General features: G+C 48.6%; 1 protein-coding gene across 16 annotated transcripts in view; it reads right to left on the bottom strand.

Annotated features, from left to right (window-relative positions):
- The window catches only part of Arhgef11 (Rho guanine nucleotide exchange factor 11), a 133,554-nt gene that overhangs the window by 1,340 nt on the left and 115,236 nt on the right, over nt 1-16,978 (bottom strand). For 15 of the 16 annotated variants that reach the window (XM_017803546.2, XM_017803550.2, XM_029556508.1 and 12 more), the window contains 19 exons: nt 15,166-15,292; nt 12,636-12,815; nt 12,510-12,557; nt 12,151-12,338; nt 11,792-11,938; nt 11,446-11,525; nt 11,183-11,308; nt 10,604-10,721; nt 9,267-9,445; nt 8,434-8,509; nt 7,940-8,107; nt 7,088-7,178; nt 6,386-6,511; nt 5,925-5,986; nt 4,625-4,843; nt 3,984-4,340; nt 2,931-3,059; nt 1,793-2,037; nt 841-1,030 (listed from right to left, as the gene is read on the bottom strand). In XM_017803546.2, the coding sequence (XP_017659035.1) occupies nt 841-1,030; nt 1,793-2,037; nt 2,931-3,059; nt 3,984-4,340; nt 4,625-4,843; nt 5,925-5,986; nt 6,386-6,511; nt 7,088-7,178; nt 7,940-8,107; nt 8,434-8,509; nt 9,267-9,445; nt 10,604-10,721; nt 11,183-11,308; nt 11,446-11,525; nt 11,792-11,938; nt 12,151-12,338; nt 12,510-12,557; nt 12,636-12,815; nt 15,166-15,292 (2,856 nt within the window). The remainder of the gene's footprint in view (nt 1-840; nt 1,031-1,792; nt 2,038-2,930; nt 3,060-3,983; nt 4,341-4,624; nt 4,844-5,924; nt 5,987-6,385; nt 6,512-7,087; nt 7,179-7,939; nt 8,108-8,433; nt 8,510-9,266; nt 9,446-10,603; nt 10,722-11,182; nt 11,309-11,445; nt 11,526-11,791; nt 11,939-12,150; nt 12,339-12,509; nt 12,558-12,635; nt 12,816-15,165; nt 15,293-16,978) is intronic. The other variant, XM_017803557.2, reaches the window with a different exon arrangement.

Raw genomic sequence — 16,978 nt, 5'->3', positions numbered from 1 at the left:
GTTTGTGTGTGTGTGTGTGTGTGTGTGTGTGTGTGTGTTTGTGTGTGTGTGCTTTAAAAAAATTTTTTTTTTTTTTTTTTTTTTTTGTGGGCATGTGCATAGAGGTCAGAGGACAACTTGCTTGCAGAAATTGGTTCTCTCTACCACATGGGTCCTGGGGAATCAAACTTAGGTGGTCAGGCTTTATGGCAAGTGTCATGACCTGTTACCACCTGACCATTCCAACCCTTGTTTCTTGTTGGGCTTCAACAGTTCTATGAACCTCATTTCTGTGCCCAATGCCATGGCCCCCAAAGCCAAGACAGGTATATGCTTCGGCTTCTGAAGTTAGGCCAGGGCAATGGCCCAAGCCCACCTTCCAGGTCAGACAGAGCCACTTAGAGCCTATAGCAGAAGACCTGGCTCTCCTGGTCGTTACCTTCACAGCGTAAAGAAAAGGAGGCCTCTGTACTAGCTCCCATTTTGGGGGAGCCTCTGATGACATCTCTAAAAAAGATCTGGGTTTGGAGAGATGGCTCAATGGTTATGCAAGGTGAGAACTGGAGTTTGGATCCCCAGAACCTATGTAAAGTTGGATGGAGGAGCACATGCCTATAATCCCAGAGCTCCTATGGCGAAATGGGAGGTGGAGACAGGAGAATCTTAAGAAGCACATGGGCCAGTTATCCTGACTTACCCAGCAGGGAACACCAAGAAACTCTGCCTCATACAAAGTGGAGGCCAAGAACTGACAGCTGAAGTTAGTCTCTGACTCCCCCCTCCCAAACTCACACTTGTTTATACTTCCTCATGGTCAAGGCACTCCCTCAAGGAGCATATGCAGGAACTGATTTGACTCACCCTCTTCGAGGCAGGACCCCTGTTCGTGACTATTCCGAAAGTCAGTTGCCAGGGGTTCCTTGGCAGGAGGAAAGAGGGAGTGCTCTGGCCACCTGGCTGCCTCTGTGTTAAAACTGCCCACAGGTGTGGTACCACCAGATGACTCTTCTCCAAGGGACTTAAGAAGCTCTCTGTGGGCCAGCTCCATGTCCTAGAAGAATTATAGGCAGGGTCTTGCAGACAACTGCTGTGAGTGTGTACGAGGAATGTCTGCTCCAGTCTTTTTTTTTTTTTCCTTTCCAGTGCTAGGGACTGAACCCAGAGTCTCACGCATGAATACTTTTAGTCTTCACGTTAAGACTAAGAGCGAACTGTGATTCAAATTTTTTTTTTAATCATTTTATGTGTATGAGTGTTTTGCCTGCATGTATGTAAGTATACCTATGCATGCAAATGCCCGTGGAGGCCATTAGAGGGCATTTGATCCCTTGGAACTGGAGTTAGGGATGGTTGGTTGTTAGTAGCTGCCATGTAGGTGCTGAGAACCAACTTGGGTTCTCTTCAAGAGCAGCCAATGCTCTTAACCACTAAGTTATCTCTCTAGCCCCAGAATTGTGATTTAATGGTATGGCATGGTGGGCTCCAGTGAAGATACATCCTTCCTGGGCTGGAAATGTAGCTTAGTAGTAAAATATTTGCCTGGCATGTGTGAGGCCCTAGGCTCAATTCCGTGTGTGTGTGTGTGTGTGTGTGTGTGTCTGTGTGTGTGTGTGTCTGTGTGTGTGTGTGTCTGTGTGTGTGTGTGTCTGTGTGTGTGTGTGTCTGTGTGTGTGTGTGTGTGTGTGTGTGTGTATGTAATGTGTGTGCATGTGTATGTATATGTGTTTAAAGATGGACAAATTTCCCTCTCAGGGAACTGTCCTGGGTGATGGATAGGACAGAGGGTTGCCAGACCCAAGGTAGTATTCCTCACCTTGAGTCTGTGAAGCTTGAGGGTGAGCTGCTCAATGGTTTGGAAGATCACACCCACATCCCTGAAGACCAGGCTGCGGGGAGAGCGGCTGGGGTGTCTTTGATCCCCACTCCTTCCCTGCTGGTGCTGAGGATCTGCCTGCCATGCAGGGAGGCTGTCAGGCTGGGAGAGGCTTATGGGTGTCCCAGCAGGCTCAGTGCTGGAGTCCCCAAGTCCTGTTGGCATGCTGACATAAAAATAGTTCCCTGTCCCAATGGCAAGAGAAAAAAATTTAGGAGACAAACAGATGCTTTAAAAGTCATTCTCCCACTCCCTCAGTGTGACAGAAAGGGCCAGGGACACTTCTATAGATAACCTAGGACATGTGGGCCCACACTGCCTACCAGGTCCTAGAGGTCCCATTTCTCTCTAGATGGCAACTGTTCTCAGGCTGGTCACTTGCCAGGGAAGAGACTCAGTGATGATGAGCATGAAAGGAGAAGGGGCGGGGTGGAGGTGTTACACGGAGGGAGACAGACAGTGACTCCCATTCACGAAAGGAAGGGGCAAGAAGTGCTGGGTTGGTAGGCCCCTCTGAAAAGGTTCAGGCAGCAGCCTTTCATCTGTTGTAGCTCACCCTCTGCTGATGAATGTCAGTCCTGCCTTGCATGTTACCTACCCCCAGAAACCTCAACCTATTGAGGGAAGCCAGAGATAGCTGGTAGAAGTATGTGAAGGGTCACCAGAGGCCATGCCTATAGGAAAGCGAGGATTCTGGGAGGCCATGCAACCCTTTTTCCACAGTAGTGCAGTGGTCGCCAGGGTTGGGGAAGAAGCTGATCAGGATGTCAGGTTACAGACACTGGACACACTTCCTTGCCTCCTCCCAGAACTGAGCATAGGCTACTTAAGCTTATGTTCTGAAAGGGGCTTGTTGCAATGAGTGGTTTCTCAAAGCTGGAGGTCAGACTTGGTGGCACAGGGTCTACCTCCTATCTTTGGGCCGATGTGCTACTTCCCACCCATCTCAGATGGCTGAGGGATCGTGAAGAGTGTTTGTGGGTAACAGGCAGGGCTCTGTCAGCCAAGGTCCAATTCTGTCCCATGGGACCCCTGCTCCAGCCTGGCCTGGCTCTGGCTTCAAGCAGAAGTTGATTACCCGTAGCCTGTGTTCCTCCTTCCACTTCAGGTGGCTCAGGCTCTGACTGGCCACTCTCTGGTAGTGCAGGGATAACTTTGTTGCCCGCCACCTCGGCTGCACCAACACCACCACCAGGGAGAGGAGAGACTGAGAGACAAGGTGAGGGGAGGGGAGGGAGAGAAAGCACGAAGGAGAGGGAGAAACAAGTGGGTGTGGCAGGGGATAACAGGAATAAAGGAAAAAGAACAAAGTGAGCACAAGATCATACATGGTCATGTCCCAGGAGCTGCAGAGAACTTTCTCCCAAGTCACAGTGGGAGAACAGAAGCAAGTCAGTTCCCAGAAGCCCAGCAGAGGCATCCCTCAGCCAGTGGAACAGAGGGTAGCACAGGCACAAAATGCTTGCTGATGGGGAGCCCTTGCTAGGCGACCTCTTCGGCCTCTAGTGGTCTAGGCTTTGCTTCACCTTTCTGGTTACACTCCTTCCCTCCTCTGCAACTTGCTCTGCCTGGTCTAGGACTGCCCCACCCTTGGCCTTACAGGTCTGTTCAAACCTGGCCTTAGCTTCTCACAGTACTATCCACAGCGCCCCCAACCTGGGGCACATTCCCTGTAACCCTGGCACACTTGCTCCCAGACCATTCCCACTTTCAAAGGTCTCCCCAGCTTTGTCTCAAGCCCCTCTGTGCTCAGCCACACTTTGGAATAACTGACTTTCACCTTTCTAAGTCTGGGTCTCCTGGGAAAAAAGAACTACATCTTCCCCTTAGGACATGACAGTTGTGAAGAATACAAAGAAACTTTTATTGGAAGTTGAGCTATGCGGACTGGAGAGGGCAGTAGGAATTGCAGTATCACAGAAAGAAGCTGAGATGATCTGCATTTTGTCTAAGGCCACATGCGTGGAAGCAAGGGCATTGAGCCTTGCCTGCCTGACTTCAAACCTCCCCAAGGCTCTGCTCATAGTACCTAGAAGAAAGATGGGGGAAGAAATATTTGCCTGCAAGACTCACCTCCACCCCAGCAAAAGTGTGAGCTTGTCTCCCCAGTGAACTCACAAACGGATTTTACCTTTTCTCACAACTTTGTAACTTCCCACTGGTTCTGTGCTTGAAGCCTCTTCAGCTGGATTCCTATCCAGCTCAGGAGAGTCCCAGATCCCAGAATTTCTGGTCCTTGGGGGAAGGTGTGCCAGAGAACAGAGAGCCACATCTTCCTCCTCTGGCTGGCTTCCCTCTGGCCCCAGGAACTGGGTGTTGTCACCTACAGTGGGAGCTTGCCCTGGGGATCCTGGGTCCCAGGGGTGAGAAGTAATGCTGATGACAGAAGGTGTGGGTGTCAGGTCATCCTCAGGCTCACTGGCAGCCTGAGTCTCCACAGTGTGACCAGGCAGCAGGCTCCATAGGATCAGGTGTCGCAAGTTCTCCACTAGAGGAGAAAAGGGGTGATGGCCTCTCCAGCTAAGGACTGAGCATAGCCCACTGAATGGAAAGCTCAGAGGAGACAAGGAGCACCTTACTCCTGCCACTGACACAGTCAACCCACTACAGACAAAGGTTGGAGCTAGACAGATCTGGCTAACTAGCTTGTGTTTCTGTATCCATCTCTCCTCAAGCACAACTAGAAGAACCTTCAAGCAGGGAGAGGATGAAATTCATGCTGGCTATGCTACTGGGGAACCAGGTGCCAATGGCAGTCTTCAAGGCACTTACCATCTTCCAGGGCAGCGTCAGCAAGTCCTTCCATGAGCAGAGAGCCTGGAAGGGCCAGACGGACAGGGTTCCTTGTCCCGATGCCCCTGTTTTCTCCATCCAGAGACGGGGAAGAGTGAGATAAGGCTCCCAGCTCCTCTTCCTCTGCATCGCCCTCCTGCTTGGGCTCCTCTTGTGGTACCAGCTGCTTCCCTTGAACTCTCTGCTTGGGTCCAGTACCTGTTGTGGATGAGAGTGTGTTAGCACATGGGAGAATGCACATGTAAGGTGAGCCCATAGCCACCTATGGATCCAGGGGTTGGTAAGCTTTATGGAAATTCATAGGCCACCTCCTGTGGCAGCCACCATACCAGACTCTTGGCACATATCAGCAGACAAAAGACCCCTGGTCTAGGGATGGGACCTTAAAGTCTGAGTGGAGGGACACAGAGAAATAAGAGTAAACAAGGAAATCATGGCATTTGTTAGAAGGTGTTAAGTATTTTGGAGTCAGGGTTTTTTTTTTTTTTGTCTTTTTTTAAGACAGGGTTTCCCTGTAGCCCCAGCTGACCTGGAACTCGCTATGCAGACCAGGCTGCTCTTGAACTCACAGAGATCGGCCTGCCTCTGCCTTCTGAGTGCTGGAATTAAAGGCGTGTGCCACCATGGCCAGCTTGAAGTCAGTAGTATTGAGTATTTTGGGAAAGATGACAAAATAGAGCAGGGTAGAGGGCATTAGAATGCTGGTTACACTATTAATTGGCATAGTTAAAGAAAACAGCGCTGGAACCAAGATGGGAGGGAGGTGTGAGAGTCAGAGGGGAACATTCTAGCAGAAGCAAAGAGAACAGTGACCCAGGTAGGGAACTCAAGACTTCTCTCCAGATTCAAGATCTTAACGAAGAAATATCTGAAAACTGCTCTGTTCCATCCCATCCTAATAATTACATCTTAAACCCTGAGCTCCTTGTATACTCCAATACTGCTCTAATACTCTCTTGTGCATCGTTCTATACAAGTAATACTAGGTTAAAGCAGGCATGGACCCTTGGATTTGACCTGACGGCTTCTCTTTTCCTCTTCTGTTAACTCTGTTACCCACAGAGGTAACGGCAGTTTGGTTAAGTAAGCTGGTATGAAATGTCTGCAGTCTGTCCGTTTCTTTTCCCAGACTCCTCTTTCCCATTTCTCTTCTACTCATTTTATCAAAACCTCATACCTCTGGCACTGATGGGCTCTCCCATCATCCCATACCCTCACTTGACCCATCCCTACAAAAAATGGACTATACTGGCCCCCATAAGACAGGGAGGAATCTTACCTCCAGATAGGTCCTTGGGTTCTGGTTCACTATGGTACACTTCTGAGTCATTTAGTCCTACCCTGAGGGAAGAAACCACCAAGGTTAGAACAGATCACCTGGAGGCAAAGCTTTGCCAGCCAGGTCATAATGCCATGAAACTCCAGCCTGGCCTTATCACCTGAAGGCTGGCAAAGTGGACAGAGGGTGGGTGCTGGCCTAGCTTCTCTGATTGCATTCTATACCTCAACCCTGCTTCAGAAACAGTCTACATTATAGCCAGGTGGAAAGTAGTGGGGAGAGTAGGCAGAGACAGAAGGCAGAGAAATGATTTGCCATCTGCTAGTCCTTGGGGTTGTGTTTCCCTGCTAGCATTTCCCTGCTGAGGCTGTCTACCCTAGAGGTGAAGGGCTAAGAAGCAGCAGTAAACAGGCAGCTTGGAGTGGGGATGGTGCTGGGAGCTGGAGGGCTAAGTACTGTACCTGCTGGGGGTAGGGCCTTGGTAGGCTGGCTCCTGGGATCCTGGGGATGAGGGATGGATGGGTGTTGGGGCAGCTCCAGGGTGCTTGGTGGCGTTCTGCACAGCCTCATCTAAGAGTTCCATCCATCTATTGCTCAGCAGAAACAGAGAAGATTGGTGGTGAGAACAAGGCCAGGTGCACTCCTTGTCTTCTGCAAACCCCGCTGATTCAAAGCTTGAAAGCGCTCTCCATGCTCTCAAGATCTACCGGCTGCTCCCCTGGGTTTATATGACTTAAAGTTATCAATTACTGGATTGCAATCCCCCTGTTAAGTCTGGTGCTAAGCACTCTGTATATTTTCTCTCAGAATAACTAAGGGATAGCATTATTCACATTGAAAACCTTGAGAAGGGATTGTCTGCCTCAACCTGTTTCCTTCCACTGTGCTATGCCACCTCTTGTGGCCAATGTTAGGAACATGGATTCCTATGGGTGGATGGCCCAGGGAGGCAGGGTCTAGACTTACATGCTTGTCCCAGGGCCTGGCTATATACTGGGGTGATGGCCTCTGCTTCTCTGTGCCTATGTTGCTCCTACTTTTCTTTCTAGCTCTCCATCAGGGAACTGCTCTGGAACCCAGCCCTGGCCTCACTGACCAAATCCTCCCACATACTGCCCTAGTTCCAAGGGAACAGAAGTTACACAGGCCCCCTCAATTCTCACATATTCTTGTCTGATGATGTCAATGCAACCAACTCATAGATCTGGGGAGGGCCCAGCTCAGAAGTGCAGATGATGAAGAAGGCTCGTTTATCTGTGTGAGGAAAGGAAGGTGGAGAGTCTGCATTGAGGGTGGCAGGTGTGGCCCCTAACATGAAGAATACATAAGATATAGCTGGGTCATCAGACTCACTTGGGACTCATCAACAACAAAGGCAGTTCCTGGTCCCCCAATGATACCTGCCATGGCTGCCCCTACTGCCCTCTTGCTTTAACAACTGAGGGTTGATATGTGTATGGTGCCTTGGGCTTACCCTATTGTCACATGCCCACTGCCCCTTTTGAGATGCTTATGGAGATCGGGTGTGACAGATGAAGATGAGCCCACAGAATGTGGTTGCTGACTCCTGCCTGAGCCCCTTCTCACATTCTGCAATGCCGTCTCAGACCCCTGGACTTTGGGTCTGTGGTGTCTTTTGAAACCCTGCTCTGCCCAAGGCACTCTTGCAACAAGAAGGCCTATTCTAGTCTTCCTGTCCAATCCATTTCTTCTAATGCTGTTCTGATATCCTCAGCCCCACCCAGGGGAGCCTATCCCACTCAGCATGATCCTTAAGGGTTGACCACCCATTTCAGAAGGTTGTTCATCTTCACCTTGATTCCTCATCTATTCCTTCACCCTGCCCATCTTGGATTGTATCTTCCTGCTTGGAGTGGGTCAAGATAGGAAAGAATGTAGGAGGACAGTAAGTCTTATAAGGCTCTCAAATGGCCCTGCATCACCCAGTGTTCACTGGATAGTGAACAATGAACACGTCACAGAGTCCTAGGCTTGCTAGTTCATCTCTTGGGTACCTGTAGCCACTGAGCGAATGAGAACAGCATTGAGCTTGAGCACAGGGCTGAAGGTCTGCTTGCTGTCTGAGGAGCCCACAGCTGTTTTGCTGTGGCACTTCAGCAGTAGCCTCTCTTCTTGTCTCTGCAGCAGCACTAGCAGGTCCTCTAGTAGCAGCACCTGGAGGTCTGGGGGTTGAGGCATTCCCTGTTGTCCACTTATCCCTCACCAGCATGAGAGGCCCAAAGGCTGTTGGATGCTCATGTCCAGGGTCTAAGAGGCCCTAGGAGTCAGTGACCCCCAACTCTTTTTTTTTCTCTGCTTCCTCCCTTCCCACCCTGGGCTTAAGGAGCCCCAAGTTGCCATCCTAGCTGTATCATGCCTGCGTGCCTCTCTATCTTCCCCACTATCCCATTAGAGCAGCAGCTTCCAGGGCTGCTGCTACTCAGAAGGAAGAGCCCTGGAGAAGCACACTCAGCTCAGGTTCCCTCCCGTTCCCAGCCCTGGCACATACCTAGGGTCTTATCTTTGCCGATCCTCCAGGTCAGGGGTCCCTCATGGATCATCTTCCTGGTTGTAAGATCCAGGCTCTGTTAAGAAGACATCCTCATCATCACTATTCACTCACCACGTTAAGGAACTACCATGTCTGTGGACATTATGCTAAGGTGCTGGGAGCCAGTGAGTAGAAAACAGTCATTACCCTCATGCTCTTGCAGGGAATGGAGAGCAAAAGACCCTTTGAAGCCTTGTGTTCTGTGCTGCTCTGGGAAATATACTAATGGCTCTGATTTTGATTTCCCACCTTAGGCCCATTACCTTCCAAGGAAGCCATACTGCTTTTCCTGACCTGACCTTTCCTTCAGCTTATTCTTCCCAAATTCTTTCTTTTTTTTTTTTCTTCTTTTTTTCCTTTTGGTGTTTCTGAGACAGGGTCTCCCTGTAGCCCCAGCTGGGCTTGGAACTCACTATGTAGACCAGGCTGGCCTTGAACTCACAGAGATCTGCCTGCCTCTGCCTCCCAAGTGCTGGGATTAAAGGTGTGTGCCACCACACCTGGTCCCCAAATTATTTCACCTTCACTTGTAGTCCTCCCCACCCCATTCTCTTGGGCTGAGGTCCAACACCTAGTCTTTACTCAGTGAAGCTATGTTTGTTCTTGTTGATCTGGGGATGAGTGACACTGATAGGGCGTGCTTCCCAGGGCACAACTGTGCCACCCTATCACAGGTAGTCTATGTTTCTGACCTCCACAACTCCTTGGGCCTTGACTTGAGTTCTGCTCCTCATGGGGCCCAAGAAGAATGGGTTTGAGGGGCTGCCACTGTTCCAGCCTCTGTCTCTTACCTTGAACTCTGCTGCCAGGGGGTTGTTGGCTCTCTCTAGGGCAGTGGCATCTAGGCGTTTCTGGTAGCCCTCTAATCGGTGTTGGTTCTCCGTCTGCTTCACCGCTTCATTTACAAACTTGAGAATCTCCCGGCACTGGTCCCGAGCACGGCAGAGCTTCTCGTGCTCAGATGTGCCACCTGCCAAACAGGGGACACAGACAGTGGTAAGGGGGTCTGCTTGGTAAGTACACTTATCTGTGGTTATCAGCTTGCCTCTAGCCAGCAGGCAGGGGTATAGGCAGACCACCCCCTGCCCCACTGGAGACTCTCACGTGGGTAACTTCACCAAGCATCCTTGAGTACATACACTACTGTAAAGATACTGACGGCTTTGAGAATTCTGGCCTAGACCACAATTACTATTGTGGGAAAGGGCGGGGGTTATGCTTACTCAGATGAGATTCCCAATGCCCCTGTATCCTGACTCCAATGTGTAAAATTCAAGGGAATGAAAAATGCCTGGGAATCTCAGACACAGAGACAGCCTGGGTTAGATTCCCTTGTTTAGCCTGTTTTCTATTCCTCTAGTGTTACCATATATGATTGTAGCTTATTAAATAATTTTGTGTGTGTGTGTGCACATGTGGAAGTCAGTGGACAACTCTGTTGAACTGGTTCTCTCCACTTTTTTCTGTGGGTTCCTATTGGGCTGTATTGGTAGCCCCTGGTTGTAGCTTTTGTACATTACATAGAGTTGTCCAACAGGGGTACAAATGGGGGCTAAAATCCAGTACAGCTCTGGCAGTAAGCCACAACTGCCCAGAAAAAACAAGATTCCCTTGAATGCCAGCCTTTGGGCCCATGTGATGCTCCCTGATTTGTGTAAAGGCCCCATAGGCCAGTGGTGGCTCTGTTCTCCCTGCTGCACAGCACTTTGTATTTCTAAAACACATTTACAATCATTGTCTTCTCTAAGACTCAATGTGCCAGGACAAGGGAGAAGGCATTGAAGACCATAAATGTCTAGGTTTTTTCTTTTTTAATATTTTATTATTTTTATTTTATGTGTATGTGTGTATTGCCTGCATGTAGATAAGTGCACCCATGTTGTGCAATGTCTGCGGAGGTCAGAAAAGGCTGTCGGATCCCCTGGGACTGGAGTTATGGACAGTTGTTAGCCACCATGTGGGTGTTGGGATTCAAATCCGGGTCTTCTCTGAGAACAACCAGTGTTCTTAACCGCTGAGCTATCTCTCTAGCCCCATGTCTAGGTTTTCTAAGATCATAAAGCCATGACAGAGTAAGGGTCTGAAAGGAAATCTGCTCCACATGGTGCTGGTCCTCCCTGTCCCCTACCCTCTGTGTACTTGATGATGTTCTCCAGTAGCAATGGGTACTTGGTGAGCCTCTGCATTTCAGAGATGATAAGGTCTCGAAGCTGCAGCCGCCGGCATTGAGGGTGGCTCTCAGCCTCCTAGATAGGAAACAGAGAAAGAAGTTAACTAGTGTTTGGGAGCTGTCTTAAGGGCTCAGGTCCAGATGGCTATGAAAATGCTAACCCCAGATGGGTCACTTGGAAATGGTGGCAGCTTCTTCCTTCAACGTTTAGGGAGGGGTTGACATTGGCAGGAAGAGACAGTCAACACAGAAGGGCTATTACTCCCATTTTACAGACAGGGAAACAAGTCTGAGCACTCACTGCTGCTATTAGGCCTTTTGTCTGCTATTCCGGAGTACTTTTCAACTAAAGGCATTTCTGGCTCTAGAGGGCACTAATGCTTTTCAGCGTGGGTGTGAGAGTGATATGGGTTGGTGGAGAGCACTACTAGGTATCCTCCTTAGGAGATAAGAGGTTGGGGGCTGGAAGAGGAGGTCACGAGACCTTTGGCTAAGTCTGGTAGAGACGAGAGAGGGCTGAGACACTGCCCAGAATACCTGCATGAAGAGCTGGAATCGAATCTCTTTGCGTTGTTTGGTCTTGATCAGCTCTAGTGCTATTGACTGATAGGAACAGAATTGTGCAGCTACTTGCTGGAGTTCCTCTCGGGCAGGACCATCAAACTGAAGAAGCAGAATGGACACAGGCCCAGGTATCACACTCCTGCCAGGGAGCAGCCCCCCTGACTGTCCCCTCCTCTGTCAAATTCCCTAGTCTTGAGTAAAGGGTCTGGCTTCCTCCAATCTCCTCCTTGCCATACCCGAGCCAGCATGAGGTCACTGATGTCTTTGATGATGGGACCCTCTTCCCGGAGCTTCCTCATCGCTTCACACCAGGAATCTGTGGTGAAGAAAGAAGAAAGACAAATGGGTTGAGCCACCCTGCCAGGCCCTTTGTGACCAGAAGAAAAGGCATTTTTGACAGTAGTGCTATGGAGGAGTCTAAAAACCTTTTATTTCAGGGGATCTGGAGGACTGGTATGGCTAGCCATCCTTCTCTCAGCAGAGGACTAATGGGGGTTATTTGCTTGGGGGAGCCAGGAAGGTGGGTAAAAATGGAATAGTTAAGGGTTGCACAAGGGGTCTGGAGGGGCACAAGTTCCTTACTGTGAATCTCTATGAGTTCAGGCAGGTTAGGGAAGAGCCGGGCCAACTCTTCCCGGGGCATTAGGTTCTCCTTTTTCATGCGCTGGTAAAAGATGAGGTCCAGGACCCGAAGTGTGCGTAGGTGGGATGCTTCCGTCACAAATAGCTCTGAGTAGTGGTTGTGACAAGGAGAGGCAGGAAAAACACATCAGCAAGTACCTAGAGTCATTACTGGGTCCCCACACCGCAATACTTTGGGGGGAAAGTAGAATGTTAGTTTCTCTACCCTTGGGCGAAGGCTGTAACTGGGGACCTCAGGGACACTCCCCTATTCCCATATCAGCACGAGTAGAGATGAGGGGAGCAAATCACGATCTCACCATTGATGACCTCTTGCCGGTCAATCTCCTTCTGTGTCAGCCCTGCCACCACATCCTTGCCTACTGTATGCTGCCAGTTTTGGACATCTGGCTCTGGCTCCAGGTCAGACAGCTGGCCCAGATCATCCTCCAGGAGGTGGGGAAGGAGGACATCTGTGTAGAACCCCTGATTGGGGGACTCGATGCTCCTGAGAAAAACGGGCAGGTCAGCTTCACTTCTAGGGAAGTCACACTCAAGGTGGTCCCTCTCTCTTCTGCCCTACCTGCATGACCCAAGCCCATGAGTAAGAGATGTACACCCAGCTGGCCCTAGTGGTGGGAAGGTGGCTAAGCATGGACACGTCAGAGATACCACTTACCTGCGGCCCATTTTGGGGGTGAAAGGAGGGGTTGGGTTCTCAAGAGACCTGTGGAAGGAATGTTAACTTTCAGCGTATTGCTACTGTATTACATAGCAATGGGTGGAGCCACCAGAGGCCACCCACCTAGTGGAGAGGCTGGAAGCAGAGGACGAAGCTGACTGGTGGAGGCGAGTGGCCTCAGCAGCAGCATCCATATCAACATCACTTCGAGAGCGGGGCACGTTTTCTGCCTTCCGAGATCGCTTCATCTCTTCCCGGCCCTTGAGGCTCTCAGAGCGGCCCAGGCGAATCTCTGAGCGTGAGCTGCAGGGAGGGACAGGAGACTTTGGGATCTGGCACTGTGTCTAGACTTTACCTGTTATCCCACTTCAAGAGTAACCAGTGCTGCAGGCTTCCTATCCTTCCCTGCAAAGTGCAAATATGGGGGCTCAGAGCTGCACATGAGAAACCACTGTTTGGTCTACAGATTCTCCACTGTCCTCAGTGAGTTCTTCACCTTGAGCTATGAGAAAGATGAAGTCAGAGCCTAAGAGAATCAGTTTTCTGGTGTGCCCAGATACCTAAGATACCATGTTCCTTTTTAGGAAACCTGGGCCAACCCAATCCTTCATCAGGAACCACAAGGTCTAATTTCCTATCCCTGAGCCCACCTGATGGCCAGTGCTTCTTGACTCTGTTTTGAACCAGCTATTCTCGTCTCTAGCTCTGCTTGAGGTGAGTCATGCTGGCTCCAGGATTCCGCAGGCTACCTGTCAGAAGATGCTATCCTACTCTCCAGTTGTGATGCAGATTTCTCCTATTCTTACTCTGACAGCACCCTTCCTAAGCTTCTGTCCTTTCCAGGGAGCTGTGGATAGGAAGGGTGCTTCCATAGCTTGGTTACAGACAGGCAAGGGCTCAACCTCTGGCTGTCATGGTTGGCTACCAAGCATCCTTTCAGCTTGGCAAGATGCTGACAAGAACAGTTTTCTGTTGAGTCCTGTAGTACATCAGCTTCAAAACAGCTGGCATCTCTAACCCCTAGATGCCCCTGGATTCCTTCTCCCTCCCCTGCCCCGGGCCTCATATGACTGCTAGGCTGATCATCTGCTGACATTACTAATCTACATCCTGTTCTATGTCTGGGACTGCAGAAGGCCTGGGGATATCTGGAGAGCTCTTAATAGCACAGCAGGCTGCTACAGCATGAAGCCAAGTGCCTTGAATCTCCATTTATCCTCACTCTAAACTGCCAGAGGATTCAAAATGGAGTTTACCTCCTGTGGTCTGAGTTTGTCTTCGGGGTTGGCAAATAACCTGCAGGCTGATAGCGCTCAGATATCTGTGAGAACAATTCTAACCTTGATCAACTCACATTTTCCTTCTGTGCTCCACTTAGAGTAGCTTTAGGATCCTTAATTTGAACAAATTTACCTAGGAGGCCAAGAGGACAAGTCTATACATGTTTCAGATGTTTTCTCAAGGTATTGACAAATGTCTCCCAAGCTTAAAATATTAGATATATCTAAATACCACAGCAAGCACATAATTTCTAACTAATTTACCCACTAACATTAGAGTTCAACCTCTTTCCACAGTACAAATCTAATGCCCCCAAGTCTTTGTCAACTTTTTTACATGTACTTAGTTTATGAAGGCCTAATATAAACAGGAAAAAATAACCTTATATTCAAGCAGGAATATTTGACTGAGAGTTGGCAGTTATTTCAAAGGCAAAATGGCTAGAATATCCACACTGCTGGCTATGCAGTATTGTACATCAAGGGTGACTTGAAGAATCTGCATGGATATTTCTGACTATAAGCAATATTTAGTGTTGGCTGTAGACTTTTAGTCATGACTTGACTGCTGTCATCCCAGTCAAGAGCAAGTCAGTCTTAGAGCATATGCTCAAACCAGACAGAGATCCTTGTTAGCACTTGATACCTGATGGAGATGCAGAAAAGTGAGATGCCACAATCTCAACATTCCCCACCCTGCCTTTTGTATGAGATAGGGTCTTACTATGTAGCCTAGGCTGGCACTGAACTCCCAGTGATCTTGCCTAGGCATGCAGAGTGCTGAGATTATAGGCATGTACCTCTATGCCTGACCCCCTTTTCTTTTTGAAAGGTAAGAAGTCTGTTTTGAGGCAACCAACTCTATTATGTCTTTGCTGAGGTTGATACCTCCCTCATTCCCAGCCGTATTGCTTGCCTTCGGAGTATCAGCAGAGCCTCCTTTCTAGCTTTTTTCTTGATAGGCAGACAGGGACTTTTCTTTTGCTTGTCTGGGCCTTTTATTTTCCAAGACTCCCCTTTGTTTCCTCTAGTCTTTTATCCTCATCACCCAGTACTTCCTGATTAGCTGTTGCATAATATAATCTAGCCTCATTTTGGGATAGAGCTGCTAAGTAGTTAGGGGTGAATCTGAAGGAAATTTCAGCACATAGCTCTTGTTGGGGCTCTGTATGATTTTCTACTGGTCTAGTTACCAACACAAGATATGGTTTCGGAAGCAACTCAGGGTGGGTGGGTTGGGAGTAGGTGAAGAAAGGTCTACAGTAGGACCTCAAGGTCTAGTGGAGAAGAACAAGGCAGCTGGAATTAAACCCTAGTGCTGAAGCCTGCCCGTGTCTGACACCTTGGGCAGTTGGTGAGCCCCGTTCAGCTACCTGTCACTTTCCAGTAGGTCCTCAGGAAAGCTTCCTGTTGAGAGTCGTTGTGTTCCCGGTTCTGGGACATCATATTGCTGGCTGTTCTCAAAGTGCTGAATGATGTTCCTCACATTACCTGGTTTAACTGCAGGAGAAAAGAAAATGAAGGGTACTACGCTTTCTGTTCCAGGGCCTTCACTCCCCTCTAGTCTAGAAGACAGAGCAATGAGCAGGCATGGCTGAGAACAGCATGAGGCCCAGAGGCAGGAGACATGGCCTAGTCCTGGCTCTTTTCTGATTATGCTGTGTGGTCCTAGGTGGACACTCTCCTTTTCTGGCCTACTCTTTTCTCATGTATAAAATAACAGGGTTTGGAAAGCTCTCACATTCTTCATCATATGACAGTTCTGTTTTCCCTAAGCCACATGACAGGCTGAGATAAAGGAGAAGGCACAAAGAACAAAATCACATCTACATGGAATCGACCCATGTTGCCAAATTACTTAGGCCCTTTTCAAATTTCTATTACTTTTAGAGATTATTATTTTGTGTGTTGTTTTCTTTTTCCAACTCTCCATCCTATTCTTTTTCTCCTGTTTTGGGCTCCGTCATTAAAAAGATCACTGAAAGGTGATCACCTAGAACAGAAGTGACACAGTATTTCTGATATTCAAATTCTAGCCTCCTTTCCAAGCTAAAACCACAGGGAGCCACTCTTGTTCAAGGACAGGCAGAGGTTAAGGAGAAACCTAGGAAATATTATTTGGAGACCCTACAAAGGGGGACTCAGACCTGGACCCACTGGCTGGGGGCCAGAGAAGAGATAAAGAACTTGTCTTTAGGTCAAAACTGAGTCTTGTGAGGTTAGAGAAGGGTTTGGGAAGGGGACAGAGAAGGCAACATAAATATCCCAGGGCTCAGACCTGACAATAATACCCGACTGGTATTAAACACTTTTTGTAAAATTACCATATTGCTTTTATTTTTAACTACCTGATTAATTTTCTACAACATTTTCAGACATTTTGCATTTGTCTTCTTACACAAATATGGAGATTAATATAACGTATTAACATGAACATTAGTGTTTAAAGAAAATTTCATGCACTGGCATAGTCCTTGTTTATTTTCTCTGAGATGCTTATCATCTAAGATTTTAGAGATTCTAATGCCCATCTGTCTCAAAATCAGACTTTCATAGAAAGATTCCTAAGCCAGAGAGAACAAAAAACATTTGTTTATTCTCTTCTAAGTCTACAATCTCACATTTGAGGAAGATGGTTAGGACAGCACTTTTCTTAAACCCTGTAAGTGACTGGATGCATGTTTTAAGAATAAGGCCATTACCACCATTTGCTTATGGACGTTGAGACCAGATCTACCTGTCCTTGACTGAATGAGCATCTAGTCTTGGGCCATCAGACACCATAGTCTACTGTACAACAACGGTGGACTTGGCTGGGTGGTAATGTGGGAGGCCTGGGAACATTCTATAACTGAAAGCACAAGGCAGAGTCTACTAGCTGCCATCTCACAGGCCACCTAAAAAATGTCTAGGTGTGCTTCAGACAGAGTTATATTCTGGTTATAGCAAAAAACAGGTGCAGCCCTGAGATCTAACATGATTAATTCAGAGTTCAAGGGGAAACAGAAAGGGCACTTTTTTTTTTTTTTTTCGGTCTTTTTGAGACAGGGTCTCCTTGTAGCCCCAGCTGTCCTGGAACTCACTATGTAGACCAGGCTGGCCATGAACTCACAGAGATCTGCCTGCCTCTGCCTCCCAAGTGCTGGGATTAAAGGCGTGCGTCACCATGCCTGGCGAAAGGGTCTA

Source organism: Nannospalax galili, unplaced genomic scaffold (genome assembly GCF_000622305.1).
Source record: "Nannospalax galili isolate Female #2095 unplaced genomic scaffold, S.galili_v1.0 scaffold591, whole genome shotgun sequence".
NCBI classification, from domain to species: Eukaryota; Metazoa; Chordata; class Mammalia; order Rodentia; family Spalacidae; genus Nannospalax; species Nannospalax galili.
The sequence above is the reverse complement of the archived record's forward strand: the minus strand, read 5'-3'. Positions and strand labels throughout refer to the sequence as shown.